Here is a 21,718-nt window from a genome sequence, read left to right on the forward strand (position 1 = left end):
AAACGCTCGGGGTCTTCTGGATATGGGCTAGCATCATGCAATAAAGCCACACCGAAGACATGAGTGACAAACTACAGGCACACATTCACAGCACTGCAGCAGAGAACAGGAAGTCAGCTGTGTGAGGATGAGTCCGCTGGTTCTGTCGTGTTTTTATAGGCTTCGAGGAGATGTGCCACTGAAACACAACTAGGCTTTAACCGCAGTCCAGTCTTGCCACAGAAAGTGCTCTGGAAATCCTGAAACAGAGAGTGGATTTCTGAGTAATGATGGAAGAGTTGATGGCTCCATACACTTAGCGTTATCACTCTTAGAGCATCTCATGGTCTGTGTCGATCTGTAAGTCATTTCCACATCCTTCAGATGGCTTCAGCTTCACTGTTGTATCTGTTTCTGGAACAGTAGCTGGTTCTTAAGAATGCATTTTAAAGCCACCTCATTAGATGAAGACATTTCTACACCATCTAAGAAAGGGTTTGCCATAGTGACAAAAAAATGACATCTCTGATTTCTAATTGTGCTGACAGATGATTCCTGATTTATTTATTTTTTACCTTTACACCATTGTTTCTAAAAGTGCACACCATCTTTTAGGTCAAATATTTGTTTTTGGTTCATTAACAAATGCAGTCAGTATCAACAAAATTGATCTTTGCCATGCAGAGAAAACAGAAGCTGCATCTGAAGAGCCATTTAGATGTTTTACACTGTTTAATACAGCTCTGTGGGACATGGAATACTTTAACCTGCAGTTACAAATGAATAAATAATGTTTTGATATTTTATACATAAAGATTGGAAACTTTAGTTAAAGTTTGGCATTATTTGAAAAATAAAAAGGTGCCTTATTAATGTGTAATTAAAACCGCCAGTAGGTGGCAGCGAGTCACTGTTAATAAGCGAGTCATTGTGATTGAACCGAATCGTTTAAACGGTTGATTCATTCAGGAAGCACTGTCATGTTGTTCAGAAACACAAAACAGTGGCTCGTGTTTGGAATGATTTTTGTTTTTACAAATAGAGCAAAAATAGTAAATATGTTGTCTAAAACGTTAACTTCTTGTTTATTTAACGGTTGTATAAAATCAATATCACATTTGTAATTATGCTGACTTTTGGAGAACTCCCCACTCTGGTGGTGACAATCTACAATCTTTTTTGGTGGCTGCAGCTTGTGCTGTATTTAATAATTTTTTTGAGGAACGGAAAAACAGGACAGTCCATCTCCCATGTTAGATAGCTAAATAGTAGTTTTACAAACTTTACATTTAGCTTTTCTGTCGTCTGCTTTGACCACCCAGTCTTTTAAGAGCTCATTTGGTAGCCAAAGCTCTTGAAATTTATGTTTTCCTGGTATGTTTGCCTTAGTCCTTGATATTATATGACTCGAGAATTTTATATATACACACACACACACACACAGTGTTTCACTCCCCTGCCCCATATATAAATGTGCAGATTATTTTTCTTCCAGCAGGAGGCGCTATTAGAGTGGGAGAGATAGAGGTCTCTCGCCTAGAGCCGGCCCTGCCTGCAGCGGTTTTTGATTTTGAGATATGCAGTGCTCATGTTTATTCAATGAAGTCAAAGCCTTTTGGAAAATCTATTTGTGGCGGTCAGTTTTGATATTGTGGCAGCCCACCACAAATAAATCAATGTATGGGAAACCCTGTATATACTTTCAATGTCTGAAATAGACCTTTTAAAATCCCATGATATTTCAGAAATCCCATGTCCCTTGGGAACACCGTAGACTTATTAAAAAGAAACGATGGGGTGATCAAGAGAACCTGCTTGAGTCGGTCTCCATGTATTTCCTGGATGTATTTGAGGAAGGCTGTGGTCCACTGCAGTGTGGTGGCTTTATCAGTGTCGGCGTAACAGAACGGCACCAGCAGGTTTAGCTCATCACAGCACAGACGGATTCTTCTCCTGAGGTCACAGATTGTGAAAACCATAAACATGCTTCATGTAATCTCTGCACAGTGAGCGGTTCAGGTTAAACAACAAATCTGTTCAGCCTACCTGCGATCGCGCTCCTTTCTGTTGTGTACTTCTTTGCGCTGAGTTCGGTCCATGAGAAGTCTTGTCCTGCAACGTTTAGCCCCAGACATATCGGTGCATGGCTTCCAGTTCTCTGAGTCCTGCATGATATCAGATGAGCTGAGAGGCCTTGTGCGGACACGCTTGATGAAGTGCGCAGCTTTATCCACCGCCTCATCTGCAGCGAAAAGAAAAACCAAGCCAAAACAAACCAATGCAAACACATCTCTGCTTTTCATGCCTTAAAACAGTAAGCAACAAGCCTAATACACTCCCTGTGCTATACACCAGATGAGGGCAGCGAAAGAGTAATAGACGTTAGGTCTTACGGGTTTGGAACCAGAGGTTGAGTAATGACCGAATTTTCATTTTTGGGTGAACTATCCCTTTAAGGTTGCTGCTGAACTCTTCAGGATGATCATGAATTAGTGAATGTGTTCTTTATGATGCTGGTTATGTCCTGTGCATGTACAGTCTCATAGCTGCTGGATGCTGTCAATGTCGCAGTTACAAAATTAAAAACCAGGTTCCAATTTGGCTACAAGTTACATAACCAATTATTGTTTACATTATCGACCACTGCAAAGTATCGATCATTTGCATATATCCCTAGTGTCCCAGTCAGAACACCTAATGACACATAGTGACAGAGATGTGGGGGCGTGTTTAAAGGTGCCGTTTTAGGGGGGGGTGGACAGTAGTGTCAGATATGGTCTTTTTTTTTCATATCGTCAGTCTGTGAGATCGATGATGCACGATATTATGGTGCATGGGTGGAGCAAGAGAGAGACTCTTTGTTCTTGTCATAGCAGAACTATTTGGTGTTTTAAACCGCGCAGGTGCGAGAGAGAGAGAGAGAGAGAGAGAGCATATGGAATCACCTATAATCTAAAAAATATATACTTTCAAACATACTGATAAACTAACGTTAAATATAAAAATACTGTATATAAAACAGCTAGTTCATATATAGTCAGACGCAACGGTCATATCGCGCGTACTGTGACAAATCTGCTGCATCAGCACACAGACGTTATCAGTCTAAATGATCTGCAAAATCAGTCAACTGTGAAAATCAATAGTAGATTTCATTTAAAGTCCATCAGTTTAACACTAATATTGGGCATAAACAAACACGTTAAATATAAAGTATTCAAAACAGGAAAGTTGATATATTTGGAGTAAAGATGAATTGAACTAATGTATCAGTCATACAGCGGTCAGACCGTGCGCCTCATGCTGACGAGACCGTCGCACCGTCACCGAAACAAGAATGAGATGCATCTAACATAACTGTGACATTAAACTCAGTGAGGGCTCATTAAAATACTGCACATATATGGGCCGTTCAGATTGAAATACATTATATCTGCAGACGATGTACATCTGTTTGTGAATGGAGACTTTGTAACGGCCAAAACTCTGTATTTTGCATTAGTCACATTATAGTGTGCATGAAAATAATAACAAGGCGGCAGAGCGAACTTATCTTATAAGTCTTATACATCACCACATGTTATAAATGATCAGTAAGTTATTTTGTCTTTATTTGTAATGCCGAGAAAGAGTTAATCTCTCCTTTATGAGAAGAGCGTGTTGCCGTGTACCAGCCATTAAATGTGTGGGACACCAACTCCTTCTTTTCTATCTCTTTCATTTCATGGATTTAACGAGTTATCCGAGTCAAAGCGGACATCTTCAGCGACTACAGGCTCTGATCCTCCTGCACTCATGCGTGTGTGTGTGTGCGTGTGTGTGTGCGTGTGTGTGTGTGTGTGTGAGAAATGCGGTGCTGAAGTGAAATAGCTGGGCAGTTTGATAGCCGAATTATAATAGGCCGCCTATAAAAATAAAAATAGTTATTATTATTATTCAAAATGTAATACATTAATAGGAAAATGAGCCTAATATCGTCTTGATTATCGACAGAGACATCTGCCATCGTCGATATCTCTGACTATCGTTGATACACGATACTATCGTCTATCGGCACAACCCTAGTGGACAGGTCTTAACTTTTATAAATATCTCTTTTGATTTGAGCCTTTAGTCTTTGCAACTTTACTGATCTTCTTCATGCACCAAGAGCTTGTAACACTCCAAAGAGAAAGGAAAATTTTAAATCACATCATATGACCCCATATGAATTTATTTTGAGGTGGAATATCCTTTTTAAGATGATTTTCCTACTTAATAATTTTTATTTTTCACATAATTGTGAATCAGAATGTCAGATTGCTCATGACATGGTATGCAAGTTTGTGAATATTTAAAATAAAGGAGAAATTAAATAAAAGTGATCCATATGTCATACAGTGTTATTGTGGCCACGGTGTTGACGCGTCGCCATGGAAACAGTAAGAGGAAACATTCTAAAATAGCGGTCACCTTAACAAAAAAACCTCACTCTGTGGGGACCGCTAGAATCAGGGCTCTGAACGGTTCGAAGAACGAAAACCCCAAACGAACAAAATTTTGACAGGAACAGGAACAGAAACGAAATCTAATTTTTCAGTTCCAAACAGAATCGAAAATTTGAAATGGCCATTAACCGGTTAATAACATTTTATCGTTCCATTTAATATTTGAAATTTGAAATTTGCTGTCAACCAATCATGAATTTCAGTAGTACATCATATGCAAATGTGACGCTGAAGCCAGCGAGTGAATTATCCGCTCAGATGAAGAAGAGCGGCATATGATGAGTTCACAGCTGAGGATAGTGTGAGATGAATTCAACAGATCACACGCACCTGCAGCGCTTCTGTGAACGGAAAAACAGAAAAACTATAGGATTACATAAAAAGGAATATGGGCATATACCCTAAATATATATATGATTTATATATACTAAATCATATTGACAGATTAATGAAACAAAAGAAAAAATGTGCTAAATTACAGTTCATTGTGACATGTTCCAAAGTTTTCGGAAAGGAAAACGAAACAGTAGTTTTCTTTTTTTTTTGCAAAAGCTTTAAAGTTTTAGTTAATTTGGCAAAAGCTTGACAGCTTTGAATAATGTCTTGCTTCTGTAGGCTATAACAAACCAGCGTTGACCATCATGCCGACGCCTTACGTGTGCACACAACGTCATCTTGCTCTATTAAAGCCTGTTCATTAGCAAAATAAAATACGTGGAAACATTTGGATTTGTGCCGAATGAGAGAGGTAGGCATCAGCTTCACTTTAATTAGTTTTTGGAGTGACGTTTTTATAGGAGAGAAACTAATAACTGTTTTTATAATGTTTGTAAACATTTTGCTTTAGACTACAGGCATTTTAGCCTTCATTATTTCGGAAAGTATTAGGGCTAATAAAATGCGACGTGAGCCATGACTTAAGTTTTTGGGGGTTTTTTTCACTCTCAAAATGCAATATTACATTTAACACTTAACATTTTTAAATATCTTAAAAATACTGATGTCTTTATAGTGTTGATATATCTTTTTTAGTAGCCTACATTTTTCCAAAATCTAGAAAAGATGATGCTGTATTGGCTGAGACTAAGCACAGCTGGGATTCGATGCTAGTCAAAGGTCTTACGGGAGAGTGTACGCTGGCGCGGTTGGCTGCCGCTGCTCTCTGGACCCTTTTATATTGTTTTGGTTCTTTTAACTAATGCATTCTGGCCTAATATCACATAAAAATATAATTTGGACTATTCTTTGCTTGTTTGGCTTACTTCCATCAACACCGGCAACAATGTGGATCAACGGGATGCTTGTATGGTCTGTGCTCTTTTGGACGGCACTGTTTTTCCTCCTTGCGCCAACGAAAGCGATACACCAGTACACTGCAGCTGAACTTATGCAGATAAGCTATCACTTGTTTGATCCACCATCGGCGCAGCATCGTCTGGATTATGCTCCTCATACCTATCGTCATACTCGTCGGAAGTATATCCATCGCGGATCTCGACGAAACTATCACATTGACGACTCCAAAGCAATACAATCCATCTGGTCCACTACTCGTCATCCTCCCAAGAACTCCACACGGAAAGTTGACCACAGTGTCATCGCCAGCCTAGCCGGCTCGGCTAACGTCAAAGTCCAGCATGACAACAACAACGTCAGCTTTGGACTGTTCAACATCCGCTCTCTAACAAACAAGGGTCCTCTTCTTCAGGATCTGCTAAGCGATCGTAAGTTTGATTTTATGTGTCTGAATGAAACATGGCAACAACCTAATGACTTTTCACAGCTCAACGAATCTACTCCCCCTTGGTTTGTTTACACATGTAAACCACGTGACTCAGGCAGAGGGGGAGGTCTAGCTGTAATACATCGCCAGAAGTGGAAAATCTCACCCATTTCTGTGCCTTCTTGCGGTTCATTTGAATCCATTGCTCTTCAACTGAATGGCCCTACTCCAACTATAGTAGCAACGGTCTATCGCCCACCTAAGCCCAATACTGACTTTATGAATGAATTTGCTGCTTTTCTTACATTTATTTGTTCACTTTCCCCTAATGTTATACTACTGGGGGATTTTAATATACACATGGACAATACCACTAATGCATACACAAGAGAATTTACATCTTGCCTGGACAGTTTTGGACTGGTGCAATATATTGACTTTGCTACTCACTCTAAAGGACATGTGTTGGACTTGGTTTGCTGTTCTGGTATTACGCCTCATGGTTGCACTGCGGCAGACCTTGCCATTTCGGATCATATGTTAATCTCTTTTAAAGTTAACTTAACAATGTCTAAAATAAAACTGCCACGTGTCATTTCATTTAGAAATATTAAGGGCATTGATCTAAACACTCTCCTTACTGAAATTGACTGCCTACACAGTATAAACTGCTTAGCTAACCCTGATGAACTGGTTTCACATTATAATGATGGCCTACAAAATATTTTAAATTCTTTGGCTCCTTTAAAAACCCGCACTGTTTCCTTCACCCATTCTGCCCCATGGTTTACATCAGAACTACGCACACTCAAGGCAAAGGGCCGTCGCCTGGAACGACTTTATAAGAAAACTGGACTTGTTTTGCACCAAGAAATGTACAAAAACCATATTTTCCATTATAAAGATTCTATTTCTATGGCCAAATCCAACTATTATGCAGATATAATCAACACAGGGGAAGGTAACTCCAGAACCTTGTTCTCCATGGTCAACAACATACTACGAGCACCAGACTCTACTAGGTCTCATCTATATTCATCTGCTTATTGTAATTCTTTAATGTCATTTTTAATTCCAAAGTACAAAAGATTCATCATTAACTGAATACTAATACCTCTCACAGTCTGTCTTTTTCAGCTTCCTTGACAACACCTTCTTGCCCATTTTCAAGTTTTACGCTTCCTTCTGCTGCTGAAGTATTAGGCATTATTAGAAAATCGAAACCAACCACTTGTGCACTTGATCCTCTTCCTACCATCTTAGTAAAAGCCTGTTTACCCTCTCTTTCTTTTAGAATTACTAATATTATACATTCCTCTCTCACCTCTGGTATTATTCCTTCATCTTTAAAATCAGCTGCAATAACTCCTATACTCAAGGAACCTGGTGCAGACCCCAACAATTTCAATAACTTTCGACCAATTTCTAATTTACCCTTTCTTTCCAAAATTCTAGAAAAAACAATCGCACATCAGCTCTACATGTCCACTAAACCTACCACATCTCTCCCGCCCAGTTCCCTTTCCGATTGCCTAATAGAAATCAAATCCTGGTTCTCTTGCAATTTTCTGAAACTAAGCAGTGACAAAACTGAGGTTCTCCTCATTGGCACCAAAACTACATTGACTAAATCTGACAGTTTTTCTCTTATTATTGACAATTCCACAGTTTCTTCTTCCCCTCAGGTAAAGAGTCTGGGTGTGATCCTAGATAGCACACTTTCTTTTCAAGCTCACATTAATAACGTCACTCGATCTGCATACTTTCACTTACGTAACATCAATCGCCTCAGACTGTCTCTTTCACTCACTAGTACAGCAATTCTCGTTCATACACTGGTCACATCCCGTATTGATTATTGCAATTCCCTTCTTGTTGGTCTTCCTTTCAAAACTTTACATAAACTTCAACTGGTTCAGAACTCTGCTGCCCGAATTATCACCCGAACTCCTTTCATTAACCATATTACTCCTGTACTTCAGCAGCTGCACTGGCTCCCGGTTAAATACCGCATTGATTTTAAGATTTTACTTCTGGCCTTTAAGGCTATCTATAATCTTGCACATTTGTACCTCACCGACCTACTTCACATTAACACACCGACCCGGACTCTTAGGTCCTCTTCTTCTATAAATCTTACTGTACCTTCTGCCTGTTTGACCACCATGGGGTTTAGGGCCTTCAGTCGCACAGCCCCTCATCTCTGGAACTCTCTTCCACCAGATATCCGTAATATTGACTCACTTTCTATTTTTAAATCCCGTCTGAAAACTCATCTCTTTAAGCTGGCATATCACACATGATCAATCCGTTCTTAATTTTGTTTTTAGTAATGTACCCTGATTTTATGCTCTGTAATTATTGTTTTTTTTTTTTTTTTTTACAATTTCATTGATTTATAAATGTATTGTACTAGTATGTTTTGTGAGGTGACCTTGAGTGTCCAGAAAGGCGCCAAATAAAATGTATTATTATTATTATTGGCTAACGTTAGATGTCTATTTTTTCCTTTTCTTTTTGAGTAAAGAAAACACTGTACTTTATTATTATTATGGTAAACGGACTGCATTTATATAGCGCTTTCAACAGACCACATGGCCATACAAAGCGCTTCACAAGTTGCCTCACATTCACACACATTCACACACGGACGGTGGTGTCAGCCATTCAAGGCACATCCAGCTCGTCGGGAGCAGCTGGGGTTAGGTGTCTTGCTCAAGGACACCTCGACACTTGGTCAGGTGGAGCCGGGGATTGAACCAACAACCTTCCGGTTTGTAGACAACCTACATGAACCACTGAGCCACTGCCGCCCCGTTATGATTATAAAGCAAATTATAGGCAAATAATATTGTAATACAACCCGAATTCCGGAAAAGTTGGGACGTTTTTTAAATTTTAATAAAATGAAAACTAAAAGACTTTCAAATCACATGAGCCAATATTTTATTCACAATAGAACATAGATAACATAGCAAATGTTTAAACTGAGAAAGTTTACAATTTTATGAACAAAATGAGCTCATTTCAATTTTGATTTCTGCTACAGGTCTCAAAATAGTTGGGACGGGGCATGTTTACCATGGTGTAGCATCTCCTTTTCTTTTCAAAACAGTTTGAAGACGTCTGGGCATTGAGGCTATGAGTTGCTGGAGTTTTGCTGTTGGAATTTGATCCCATTCTTGCCTTATATAGATTTCCAGCTGCTGAAGAGTTCGTGGTCGTCTTTGACGTATTTTTCGTTTAATGATGCGCCAAATGTTCTCTATAGTTGAAAGATCTGGACTGCAGGCAGGCCAGGTTAGCACCCGGACTCTTCTACGACGAAGCCATGCTGTTGTTATAGCTGCAGTATGTGGTTTTGCATTGTCCTGCTGAAATAAACAAGGCCTTCCCTGAAATAGACGTTGTTTGGAGGGAAGCATATGTTGCTCTAAAACCTTTATATACCTTTCAGCATTCACAGAGCCTTCCAAAACATGCAAGCTGCCCATACCGTATGCACTTATGCACCCCCATACCATCAGAGATGCTGGCTTTTGAACTGAACGCTGATAACATGCTGGAAGGTCTCCCTCCTCTTTAGCCCGGAGGACACAGCGTCCGTGATTTCCAACAAGAATGTCAAATTTGGACTCGTCTGACCATAAAACACTATTCCACTTTGAAATAGTCCATTTTAAATGAGCCTTGGCCCACAGGACACGACGGCGCTTCTGGACCATGTTCACATATGGCTTCCTTTTTGCATGATAGAGCTTTAGTTGGCATCTGCTGATGGCACAGCGGATTGTGTTTACCGACAGTGGTTTCTGAAAGTATTCCTGGGCCCATTTAGTAATGTCATTGACACAATCATGCCGATGAGTGATGCAGTGTCGTCTGAGAGCCCGAAGACCACGGGCATCCAATAAAGGTCTCCGGCCTTGTCCCTTACGCACAGAGATTTCTCCAGTTTCTCTGAATCTTTTGATGATGTTATGCACTGTAGATGATGAGATTTGCAAAGCCTTTGCAATTTGACGTTGAGGAAGATTGTTTTTAAAGTTTTCCACAATTTTTTTACGCAGTCTTTCACAGATTGGAGAGCCTCTGCCCATCTTTACTTCTGAGAGACTCTGCTTCTCTAAGACAAAGCTTTTATAGCTAATCATGTTACAGACCTGATATCAATTAACTTAATTAATCACTAGATGTTCTCCCAGCTGAATCTTTTCAAAACTGCTTGCTTTTTTAGCCATTTGTTGCCCCCGTGCCAACTTTTTTGAGACCTGTAGCAGGCATTAAATTTTAAATGGGCTAATTAAGTGGATAAAAGTGTAAAATTTCTCAGTTTAAACATTTGCTACGTTATCTATGTTCTATTGTGAATAAAATATTGGCTCATGTGATTTGAAATTCCTTTAGTTTTCATTTTATTAAAATTTAAAAAACGTCCCAATTTTTCCGGAATTCGGGTTGTAATATTTCTTCCACCCGAACTGGTTTCGGAACAGTAATAATATCAGAGGAACACAGGAACAGAAACATTAAAATATCGATTCTGCTCGGAGTGAACCGATTCGTTTTCAAGCCCTGGCTAGAATATTTAAAATTCACCACTGAAAAGGTTAAGGCACTTTCTTTTTTTGACTATTGGAGCTTGGCAGCTCCTGATCACGGAATGGAAAAAAGTCTTCTGTGTTCTACTGATGAAGGATAGATATTCACTTAGCTTTGGAACAACACGAAGGTATCATCTGCTCATTTTTAAATGATTAATATCTCCACATAAGCTACTTGTTTATGTGTAAGTGAATAACATTAGAGAGTCTTACTCTTCAGTGTGTCTGCAGTTTGCTGGTCAGCAGTGTCGGTGTAAATGACAAGCGGAGCTCTCATCACAGACTCGGGGCCTTTATCTGCTCTGAAATTCAGAGTCAGCTCTGTAGGAATGACCAGCTCAGACTGCTGCCCACCCTGCCGTGAGAGAAAGACACTTCTCATTACCAGCAGAAAGCACACAGAACTCAGAATCAGATAAAATAATGAAATGCATCTCAATGAGATCAGCACTCACCGATTTGAACAGACGTCCTCCGTATGGATACGTTCCCTGTATTTTCATCATCTTGTCTGGTTTACTCCATTTCTCTATTTGTGCATGTGTGGGTGTCCCTGAAGTGTTTGTAGAATGACAAAGCACTGATAAAAATCTGGAAGACAAATTATTAAACCATGTCAAAATTGAGATAGCTAGGAGTTTTTTTTTTTTTTTTGGTCAACCAGACCTAAAACAGGGCTTTTCCAAAAACAAAGCTTAATTAATTACCATATTTTCCGGACTATAAGTCGCACTTTTTTTTCATAGTTTGGCTGGTCCTGCGACTTACAGTCAGGTGCGACTTATCAAAATGAATTTGACATGAACCAAGAGAAAACATTACCGTCTCCAGCCGCGAGAGGGCGCTCTAGTGCTCCTGTAGCCTCTCCCTAGAAACATGGAGCGCTCTCTCGCAGCTGTAGACAGTAATGTTTTCTCTTGGTTCTTGGTTCTAAATAAATGTGACATATGCCGCGTTTCCACCGAAATTACCCGGAACATTTGTACCAGGAACTTTTTTCCCAGGAACTTTTTCCCCCCCAGACCTGTTGCTTTCTGCTTTTCCACCGCGGTGTAAAGTACCGGGAAGATTAGGCAAATAGACTGGTGACGTCTGTGCGTGTTAGTGATGGGATTTATGGCTCTTTGAGGGGATCCGGATCTTCGCGATCCGTTCCTTTCAAAGAGCCGTTCAAAAGAACGGCTCTTTTGGCTCTTTTTTAATATTTAGTCAGTTTTAAGAAGCCAGCTTGGGGGCATCTCAGTTTATCCTGGAAATAATCACTGGGAGGAATGATGAGGTGAGATTTGTAGTCAAATAATTAAAACTCAGATATCACACACCAATATCTGAGTTTGAATTATTCTGAAATATTGATTATTACCTCATTTGTCATGTGTGGACTATATTCCATAGGGTTGCACAAATCCCTCTGCTTAGACAGTGACATCACTATTTTGGATTTACCTTTAGTACAAAGTGTGTGTGTGTGTGTAAAGCTACGTTGACTTATGTTATTCATACAATACCTACTCAAATAAACATCAAAAACAAAGCCGGCTGCAATGAATTTCTGTGCAAAACAGCTTTTACTGCAAACACTTTCACACAAGAACATTATCACACAAGAACATTTTGATAGAAAACAAAAAATATTTAAAGTAGATAAAATTAGAATAAATAAAATGGAAATGTCTACATACTACATACTATTACTACTGTAAACTTTGCAAATAGGACATCAGCCCCTTCAAGTCAATGAACAATAACAAAGTGGGCTGCAATGAACATGCACAACTAATAACTAATATCATCACGCTATAAAGGGTTGGCCTGCGCTGGGTGCGCCCCTCCCCCTATAACTGTTCTGTCTCGCGGAGGAGCTCATTTGTGTGCATCTGTGTGAAACACGCATAGGAAAAAAGAACGACAGAAAGAACGGCTCCCTCTCCAGCCGCGACTCGGCTCCCATCGTTCATGTTTATGAGCCGTTCAAAAGAATCGGTTCGTTCGCGAACGTCACAACTCTAGTGCGTGTTTCTCAATACAAAGTATGCTGATTTGGACGTGCATCCTCAGTAGTGCGGACTTTGTGCATTCGACTCTGGAGTGTGATGTCCGCAACGACGCGAATCCAGTAAATGTGTAAAAATGTGCTTAGTTCAGGGATATGTGTGTATACATAAATTTGCCTTTTTATTTTCATTATAACATATAGATAAATTGAACACAGACCAAAGATAACCTGTTAGATTTACCCAAAACTAATTATATTTTATGAGTAGGGGTGTAACAATTCACTCGTTTTCTCGATGCATCGATTACAAACCCTGTCGATTCATATGCATCGATCTTGAAACATGATTTTTGAATCGTGAATCACCGATCTTGGACAGCAATCGATTCAAAATGCTAAGAATCGAATGAATCGCGATTTCTATAGCGATTCAATGCTTTTAAAATGTATACACATTAAATTACTACACGCACGAATTAATGGAGACCTTGAAGAGTGTTCGTGAATCGAGCCTCTTATCTGTCCTTCACGCGCTCCACTGTTTACCGCCTGAGACTGTCACAGGATTGCGCTCGCGCTCCGTTCGTCTCTGACGCAGCTGACGTGTGATCTATAGGACTCGTGGCCAGTAATGTTAACGTGAAGTAGTTTTACTTTTCTGTAGTTTGTCAATGGCTCTCTGCATCTTACCGACGGAGTTACCGGAGCCGACGACAGCTGTATTTATTGCATGGACGGAGCAGAAATGTAAGTGTCTAAATCATACGCAAAGATCCATTGAATGATGATGTTTTTAATCAATGCGGATGAACCGAATATACGAAGGAAACTTTTTAAATTAACCACAGCATTAACAACGACCTTGAATTAAGAGCGCGAGATTTATCTGATAATATGCATGAAAGTAGCATTTGTTTCATTAGCAAACAGACATCTGGCACGTTTTCTCTCAGAATCATTCGCTGATGGAGAGGAAAAGTTAAATAGAGATGAAGACGTTTTCACACTGAAAGAGAAGCGATCTCGCTCTCATAGACGTGCCAGGCTATCTGCAGCTAAACTGAATAAAAGCAGAATGAACTGATGAAACTAAAAAAAAAACACAAACAATTTATGAATGATGCAGTGCTAATTGACATTTATTACAGTACAGAAACTATAAAGTATATTTTCTACCTTATTCTGTGCAGAAAATTTAAATAATTGCTAATTAAATGTAGCCTAGTATATAAAACAATCATAAAATTGCCATTAGGAAAAAAATATTGATTACAAATGATTGATTATTGTCCAGCAGTGTATTTGATTTATTACAGCTAATTAAAAGTAATTAAAAAAGAAGATAATTCCTTGTAAAAAAAATAAAATAATAATAATAATTATTATTATTATTATTATATAGGCTACATACATAAAATTATTGTATTTGACATGTCTGTCACTTCTGAAATTATGGCTACGCCCCTGGTGTGACAAAATGTTAGCTTATACATAATACACTTTAAGCTCTTTTTTAAAAACTTGGCTTACATACATTTTTACGTATGCCATGTCGCATCATTAAACTATCATTTAACAATGGACAAATTTTTTTTTTTTCTTTTTTCTAACCTATGGTTCTCTAAACAAATTCTACTGTAATTTGCCCCCTGACTAAGCATTAAAAGAATTTAATAGAAGCATTTAAATAATCCCATGAATGCACTTAAAGAATGCAGAATCGAATCGATATAATCAAATCGAATTTAATTGTGAATCGAATCGAATTCAATCGTTCTAAATTTGCAAAAATCGTTCTTGAATCGAATCGAAAACCTATGAATCGTAATCGAATCGAATCGGTGCCTTGCCAAAGATTCACAGCCCTACTAAAGAGACATCAGAGCCAGCGGCACATATCAGAAGGTCTAGCCGAGGAGAGGCTGCTCTCGGCGGATACATGAGGACTGAGCTCCCGCTGATCGCGTGGAGCTCACCGTCTCCGAGATCGGCGAAACACATTTTAAATAGGCGCTGTCTTTATAAATAAACCACAGAGTTGAGTTTTAAACAACTACATTCTCGCCTGGAATACTTTTAAAATTACATTTCATGACACAATAACAGTAATATTTTGGAAATGATCCGAATAAATGATGGTTTAACTCAACCAATGCTGCATGAACTCAACCAATCAGGATGTTTAGCGCCCAAGTCCCGCCCCCGAAAGTTCAGGAACTTTGAAAAAGTACCACCTCGCCAGCAGGGACTTTCTGAGGGGCCTTTTTTTACCCGGAACTTTATTTAGTTCCTGGTTCCAGCGGTGGAAACACACCGAGTACCAGGCCAAAGTCCCTAGTTCCTGGGTAAAGTTCCTGCGGTGGAAACGCGGCATTATATTCCAGTGCATGGATCAATGTACGGCACAGAATGTGTAAGAGATATGAAGTTCGTCATTGGAAGAGACAGGGCGGGATATGAGTGACATCTGAGTCATTATAGCAATCGAGGAAGAGTTGTGTAACTCATTGCAAAATTAATAGAAATTGTGATTCTGTGTAAAGAAACATCAAGTAAACACGTATAAAGATATCATTCAACTAGCAGACTTTTGGAGTAAAAAGCCTAATGGATGCTGTGACGCTTGCACGTGACTTCCTGTCTGAGTTTTGTCGACAACTAGACACAGCACATAATTTGGTGGAGGCAGTTACCTCATAATGCTCCATGTAGGAGAAACTCTGCATATATATATATATATATATATATATATATATATATATATATATATATGCAGGCTGTCACTTTTGTGAAAAAATCATTTTCGATTTTTAAGACATAAGTGTTCATTGAATCGATTGTAAAAGAAAAACTTCAGGCTTCAACCCGGCTCCATTTATGATTTAGGCAATTCAAAAATCTCCAAGATTTATTTTAAATAATGATTCAATCGAATTTCAAACAACTGTTCAAAAAATTAAACTTTAAATGGACTTGAGAACAGGCCATTCGTGTTTTTTTTATTGAACGTAACCGACACTTAGGCTAGGCGGCACGAGGCAGGCATAATGAAATGCGCAAAAAGGCTAGGGCCATTACAAATTTATTGGACAGGAAAACAAGTCGATCAAAGTTTTCGGGGTCCAGAGCAGAGCGTTTTTTATTCACTATATGTCCAGCTGTTGAGAAGACGTGCTCCTCTGATGTCCCAGGGACACTCAGGTACAGCTGCACAAGGTGGGTGTATTACTGCCAATTTTCCACCACAAAAGCCGGTCGCTGTCAGCTTGCAATGGTCCTTTTCATAACTCAGAATCTCCTGTAACTAGATGCGCGAATGAGGCGAATTCGCGTCTACTGCGCCGCGAGACCTCCAGACGTGCGTAAACACGTCTTTACATTGACTTAATATTGAAATCAGACACTCTATTCGCATTTGGTGTGAACGCAGCATAAGAGGTCGCTTTCACTGGGTCTGGTATTTTCTGTCTAGCTTTCGCAACGCATACTGCACTTTCGGAATTCTTTATTTTCTTTTTCTGCTTGTTTTTGAGTTTTGTTACATCTATATTTTTTAATTGTTTAATTCTTTTAAAATTAATAGTGTACATATTTGGTTAAAATCTATTCCCTATTTTCATTTTCGAAACTTTTTTTGGTTGGTCCGATCGATTGTGGAATCGATTTTCAAACTAAAAATGACAGCCCTAATGGGCACTATTTTCTCCAATACATTAGAAGCTGTTGCCACCATCAAATTGAAAAAGGTTAGAGAAAAAAGTTCTGTGCCATGTTATAACAGTAATACTCACTCTCTCAAGAAAGAAACTCTTGAGCGCAAATGAAGAAAAACTAACTTGGAAGTTTTTAGAATTGCATGGAAAAACAGTATGTCCAGCTATAGACAGGCTCTAAAAACTGCTAGGGCAGAGCATATCCACAAACTCATTGAAAATAACCAAAACAATCCAAGGTTTTTATTTAGCACAATGGCTAAGTTAACAAATAACCAGACGCCACCTGATTCAAATATTCCTTCAACGTTTAATAGTAATGACTTTATGAATTTCTTCACTGATAAAATAGATAACATTAGAAATACAATGTAGATTCTACAGCGTCTAATACTTCAGTTTCATCCATCGCACCCAAAGATAATATGCAGTGTAGGGCTGTGCGATTAATCGAAATCGAATCGAAATTGCGATTTGTGACGTTGCGGTTTGCTAATCGCAAAAGCCTGCGATGTGGACGCGATATTACAAGAGCATATACATGACTGTCAGCCTTGACTGACAGTCTTACTAAGCAATAGAGTGAGCGCACCTCCGTTCTCCACAATCAGCACTGCTCTAGCCAACTGTGTAAACGCCCACCATAAAAAAAAAAAAAAAAAAGGAGAGCAGGAGAGAGACAGAGTGGGATAATGGCGTCTACAGGGTCAGATCAATAGCTAGGCAAATTAAAACTAAAGAAAAACGTTAATTAACTTAAGCTTTGAAAAGACAGACAACGAACAAAAAAGATAATTTACTAGAGCTGCAAAATGCATGTCAAGAGCATCTCTTATTGCATGTTCACTATTCCCCATTCAGAAGACCGCTCAAACAGCCTGTGTCTCTGAATGCTTCTCATACTCGCTACTATCTTCCCCATGCGGTGCGAATCCCGCGTCAAAGACGAGCCGTTCACACTTGCGCATTCACGTTAGAAGCTGTTTCATTTTGTGTTTTCGAGCGCATCTGGCAGTATGGATGAGGCTCGACGCACGTGCGCAACCTTTGTCAGCTCGCGTCTGGCTCCGCGTTTAAAACTAATGTAAATTCAGTCTAACTGCTTGCTAATTTCACTTGAATGAAATGAAACATTCAGCACATTTTCCACTTGTTCTTAAAATCCCAAATACACTGTAAAATGTAATACTTTATTAATTGACAAAAGAAATACAGTTCTTAATTTATATAAAAAATTATATTTCCAGTGAAATTCAGTAACTAAGTTGATTCTATAAAATTAGTTATACCATTATAATCGTCCGCTGAATTTTTTGTTTTATAATAAATATACATATATATAGAACCCTTCCCAATACACAACTGAAAATTGAAAGGATTTCAGGGTTATAATGGGAATTGTATTGGATAGAACTGTAATTCCTATTGGAATAATGCCAAAAACAAAAAGGAATTTTTCATATATATATACAATATATACAGTACAGACCAAAAGTTTGGGCACACCTTCTCATTCAAAGAGTTTTCTTTATTTTCATGACTATGAAAATTGTAGAGTCACACTGAAGGCATCAAAACTATGAATTATATATGGAATTATATACATAACAAAAAAGTGTGAAACAACTGAAAATATGTCATATTGTAGGTTCTTCAAAGTAACCACCTTTTGCTTTGATTACTGCTTTGCACACTCTTGGCATTCTCTTGATGAGCTTCAAGAGGTAGTCACCTGAAATGGTCTTCAACAGTCTTGAAGGAGTTCCCTTAAGAGAGATGCTTAGCACTTGTTGGCCCTTTTGCCTTCTGTCTGCGGTCCAGCTCACCCCTAAACCATCTGGATTGGGTTCAGGTCCGGTGACTGTGGAGCCCAGGTCATCTGGCGCAGCACCCCATCACTCTCCTTCTTGGTCAAATAGCCCTTGATGCCTTCAGTGTGACTCTACAATTTTCATAGTCATGAAAATAAAGAAAACTCTTTGAATGAGAAGGTGTGTCCAAACTTTTGGTCTGCTTGAGATGCGCGTCACACGCAGGCAGTCTGCAAGCTCTAACCTGTTAACACGGGAGCCGATGTAGACATGTCAAATGGAGCGCGAGAACAGAACAGGTTCACACACTCAGTCTGTGGTGCGTATTTTTGCCACACCCGGGTTAATGGATCAGAGCGTTCACACTGTACGCGGTTGAGATCCAGCAGTGCGCTCCAGGAGCGATGTGTCTGCAGCAGTCATGCAGCGATCGTTTGCGCACGAGTCTATTTCTGCTGTGCTATACATGCTGAATTAAAGTGACACTGAATTCTTTGTGACAAAAATTAACATGGATTGACATGCAAATGTAGTAATTACACAATGAATGCATATAATTAATGTCTAACGTCCTGTGTGAAAGCAAAATGAGTCCAGGCTGCTTCTGCACCACATACACATACTGTATACACACTGCAGATGGGGTGCGTGTGAACCTGGTGAAACAAATCTGTTTCAACACCTGAGGCACCGCTACAATAAGCTCTATGACCAATGCATGGCAAAAAAAATTGCCATATGTCTAGACATTTTGTCACACCTTTAGTGATTATTTTGCCTTATGTCTGTAGAGACATGTTACAAATTTTTGATAACACTATAATTGGTTTTCTTTTGGAAATATGTTTCAAATTCACACTGAATGCATTTATGACTGTAAAGCATGTCTGTGTGTGTCAAAATCATGATTAAAAAATTTTGTCACTATTGCACAGCCCAACATTTAATTATGCTGACCATGCTGGTATGTTTTAAAAATATAAACAATATATACACATACAGTATGTATTGAAACAAAAATCGTCATCAAATGACTGTCCGAGTGCCATGCCGCCACCTAGTGGCAAAGTACCATTCTAATTTTTTTTCATAATTTCATATTTCTGTATTCCAAATTTAATATTTGATGGATTTTTCTGGGCTAAGCCCCGGATCTCCACTCACCCTAGAATTGGCCCTGGTTGGGCTTAAGCAAGAATTCAGAAAAATTCTCATACAGTACGGATGCTGAATTATCAGCTAACATGTAAAGTTGCTAATTATAGTGCCACCTTGGGGCCGATTTTTACAATATTTCCAAGTGGGTATAACTGCAGACTGGAGATCTCCAAAATGGGGCGTGAACTCCAAAAGTGGGCAGAACCTCCAAAATGGGGCGGGGTTTCCTTTCGCAAAGACTTTCACCATTGGCTGTGGCTTCAGCCTTTTGTTACTGACTTACAGTTCAAAATAAAACGTTATAAATTAAACATTGTTTCTAGTTCATCTAAAATAAAATATGCTATATAAATAAATATTCTCCATGACAGCAGGGCATAGACTGTTTAAAAACAGGAGCAGAGCCCAAAGCTTGTGGCCAGTGGTGTTTGGACCCAAGTTTGAAACTCTGCTTCATTATGTAAACGGGAATCACTCAGGAGTCTTCCCAGCGGAGGGGGGAGATTTTACTCTATCGCTTTATTCCAAGCAACGGGGCCGTCCCGGGCCACGAAGATCGCAGGCTGGGAGGGGGTAGTGATGCTGGGTGTAAATAAAAAGGTGCCATTGTCCGGTTACCAGTCTCATATCGTATAATCTTATTAATTGTTTATCTCCTGAACTGCAACTCTCTTTACCACACTATTCAGCGCCAATCCCACCATTCAGTCAATTTCAGTGGTTAAGGTAAGGTGTGGGGTAGGTTTATGGGTTAGCATTTTTTGTTGAATAGTTTAGGAAACACTTTAACTGACACAACCAATAAAAACTTCAGAATCAGCTGCGGGGTGGAGTTTGCACTGAAGTGGATTGGGGGAAAAATTGTGCATGCATGCCATGTGCCCGTCTGTCAATGGGAGGAAGCCACGCCCTATTTTGGAGCTCCCTCTCCGTTTTGGAGATATCCAGGCTGCATTTATATTAAATGGATTATTTTCATCAGAAGTGTCACTGAAGTGGGTTGTTTACCTCTTCTCCAGGCAGACACGAGCAGCTGGGCTCGGCCTCGGCTCCAGGGGCCGCTCATGAGTGACCCTCGGCTCCAGGGGCCGCTCATGGGTGACACACTGGACCTCGGCGCTGCTGACAGGCGTGGTGTGGGACTCGCTCAGCAGCAGCATCCTCATGTCCTGCAGGTCCCCGGGCCCCGCTGGAGGCCCCTCTGGCTCGTCACACAAACTCTCCTCCAGCTGTGGAAGGCCCGAGATGTCTGTCTCGGTCGCCTGCGCATCGATGTGGCTCTGAATAATGTGCTGTAAGTACTCGACCTCCGTCATCTCCACCAGACTGAGCGGCTCAGACACACACACATCTGCTGCGTGCGGACTCTTACAGGCCATCGGTGAGCTCGTCCTGAAACACATCAGACCAGACTTCAGATCTATCCTGCTGAACTCAAAATATCAAACATCTGTGGCAAAGTACAAGAAGCTGTTGACTGCATGTTCATCTTAAATGGATAACGTACCTTACTCTGTAAAGTAGATGTAATAGGATATCAACAAAATACACACATGAATATGACATAAGCTAAAACTGACATAAGCTAAAAAAAAAAATCCATCCATTCTCCAAAAATCACAACAGAACATTAAACAAAAAGACAAAGACTTTCTCTTCCTGATTTGCTATATTTTACAGAAGCAATAATTAATAATAGTAAACAATATAGCCTTTTTCTTAAAATCAAAAGAGAAATTTATAACAGTATTTTTAGCCAAAACACTTCGGCATGTTAGTGTAAGTCAGCGGCCTCAACTCCCGCGTTTCCCGCCTCACAGCCCGAACATAACGACGAGTCTATCACTGCCGTTAATAAGAGTAATAATGAGGGAAACTGTGTCTCCAGAACATGAGACAACCGTAGATCTAAACATCAACAGCGAGGTACTGAGTTAAAAGGGTAGTGTTTGAAGTCTTACCTGAAACACAACTTGCCCTGAAATTGAACACGACTGACGTTCGTGCGCTGCTTGCGTCGTTAGTGACGTCACACCCCTTCTTCATTACACTTTTCGTTTTTTTTTTTTTTTTTTTTGGGGGGGGGGGGGGGGGGGGTCAAGAAACTCCAAAACATTTTGAATTAGTTAATAGTACTCGATGTAAGGTCATGTTCTTGAAGCCCATCATGACATGACATATAATTAGTTTATAATAATATATATATATATTTTTTTTTTTTTTTGCATTTCTAGGTAGCTTTTGTTG

The 21,718-nt window shown here is 39.5% G+C and overlaps 1 protein-coding gene across 1 annotated transcript; it reads right to left on the reverse strand.

Moving 5' to 3' along the window:
• Positions 1-33: 33 nt before the first annotated feature.
• Positions 34-20,861, reverse strand: LOC132117832 (uncharacterized). The gene is made up of 6 exons (XM_059527138.1): positions 20,480-20,861; positions 11,249-11,384; positions 11,007-11,148; positions 2,026-2,221; positions 1,791-1,932; positions 34-239 (listed from the first exon to the last, which is right to left on the reverse strand). Exons 1-6 carry the CDS (start codon positions 20,848-20,850, stop codon positions 114-116), a joined length of 1,113 nt encoding a protein of 370 aa, XP_059383121.1. The 5' UTR covers positions 20,851-20,861; the 3' UTR covers positions 34-113.
• Positions 20,862-21,718: the final 857 nt, after the last annotated feature.

Source organism: Carassius carassius, chromosome 37, assembly GCF_963082965.1.
Source record: "Carassius carassius chromosome 37, fCarCar2.1, whole genome shotgun sequence".
NCBI lineage: Eukaryota > Metazoa > Chordata > Actinopteri > Cypriniformes > Cyprinidae > Carassius > Carassius carassius.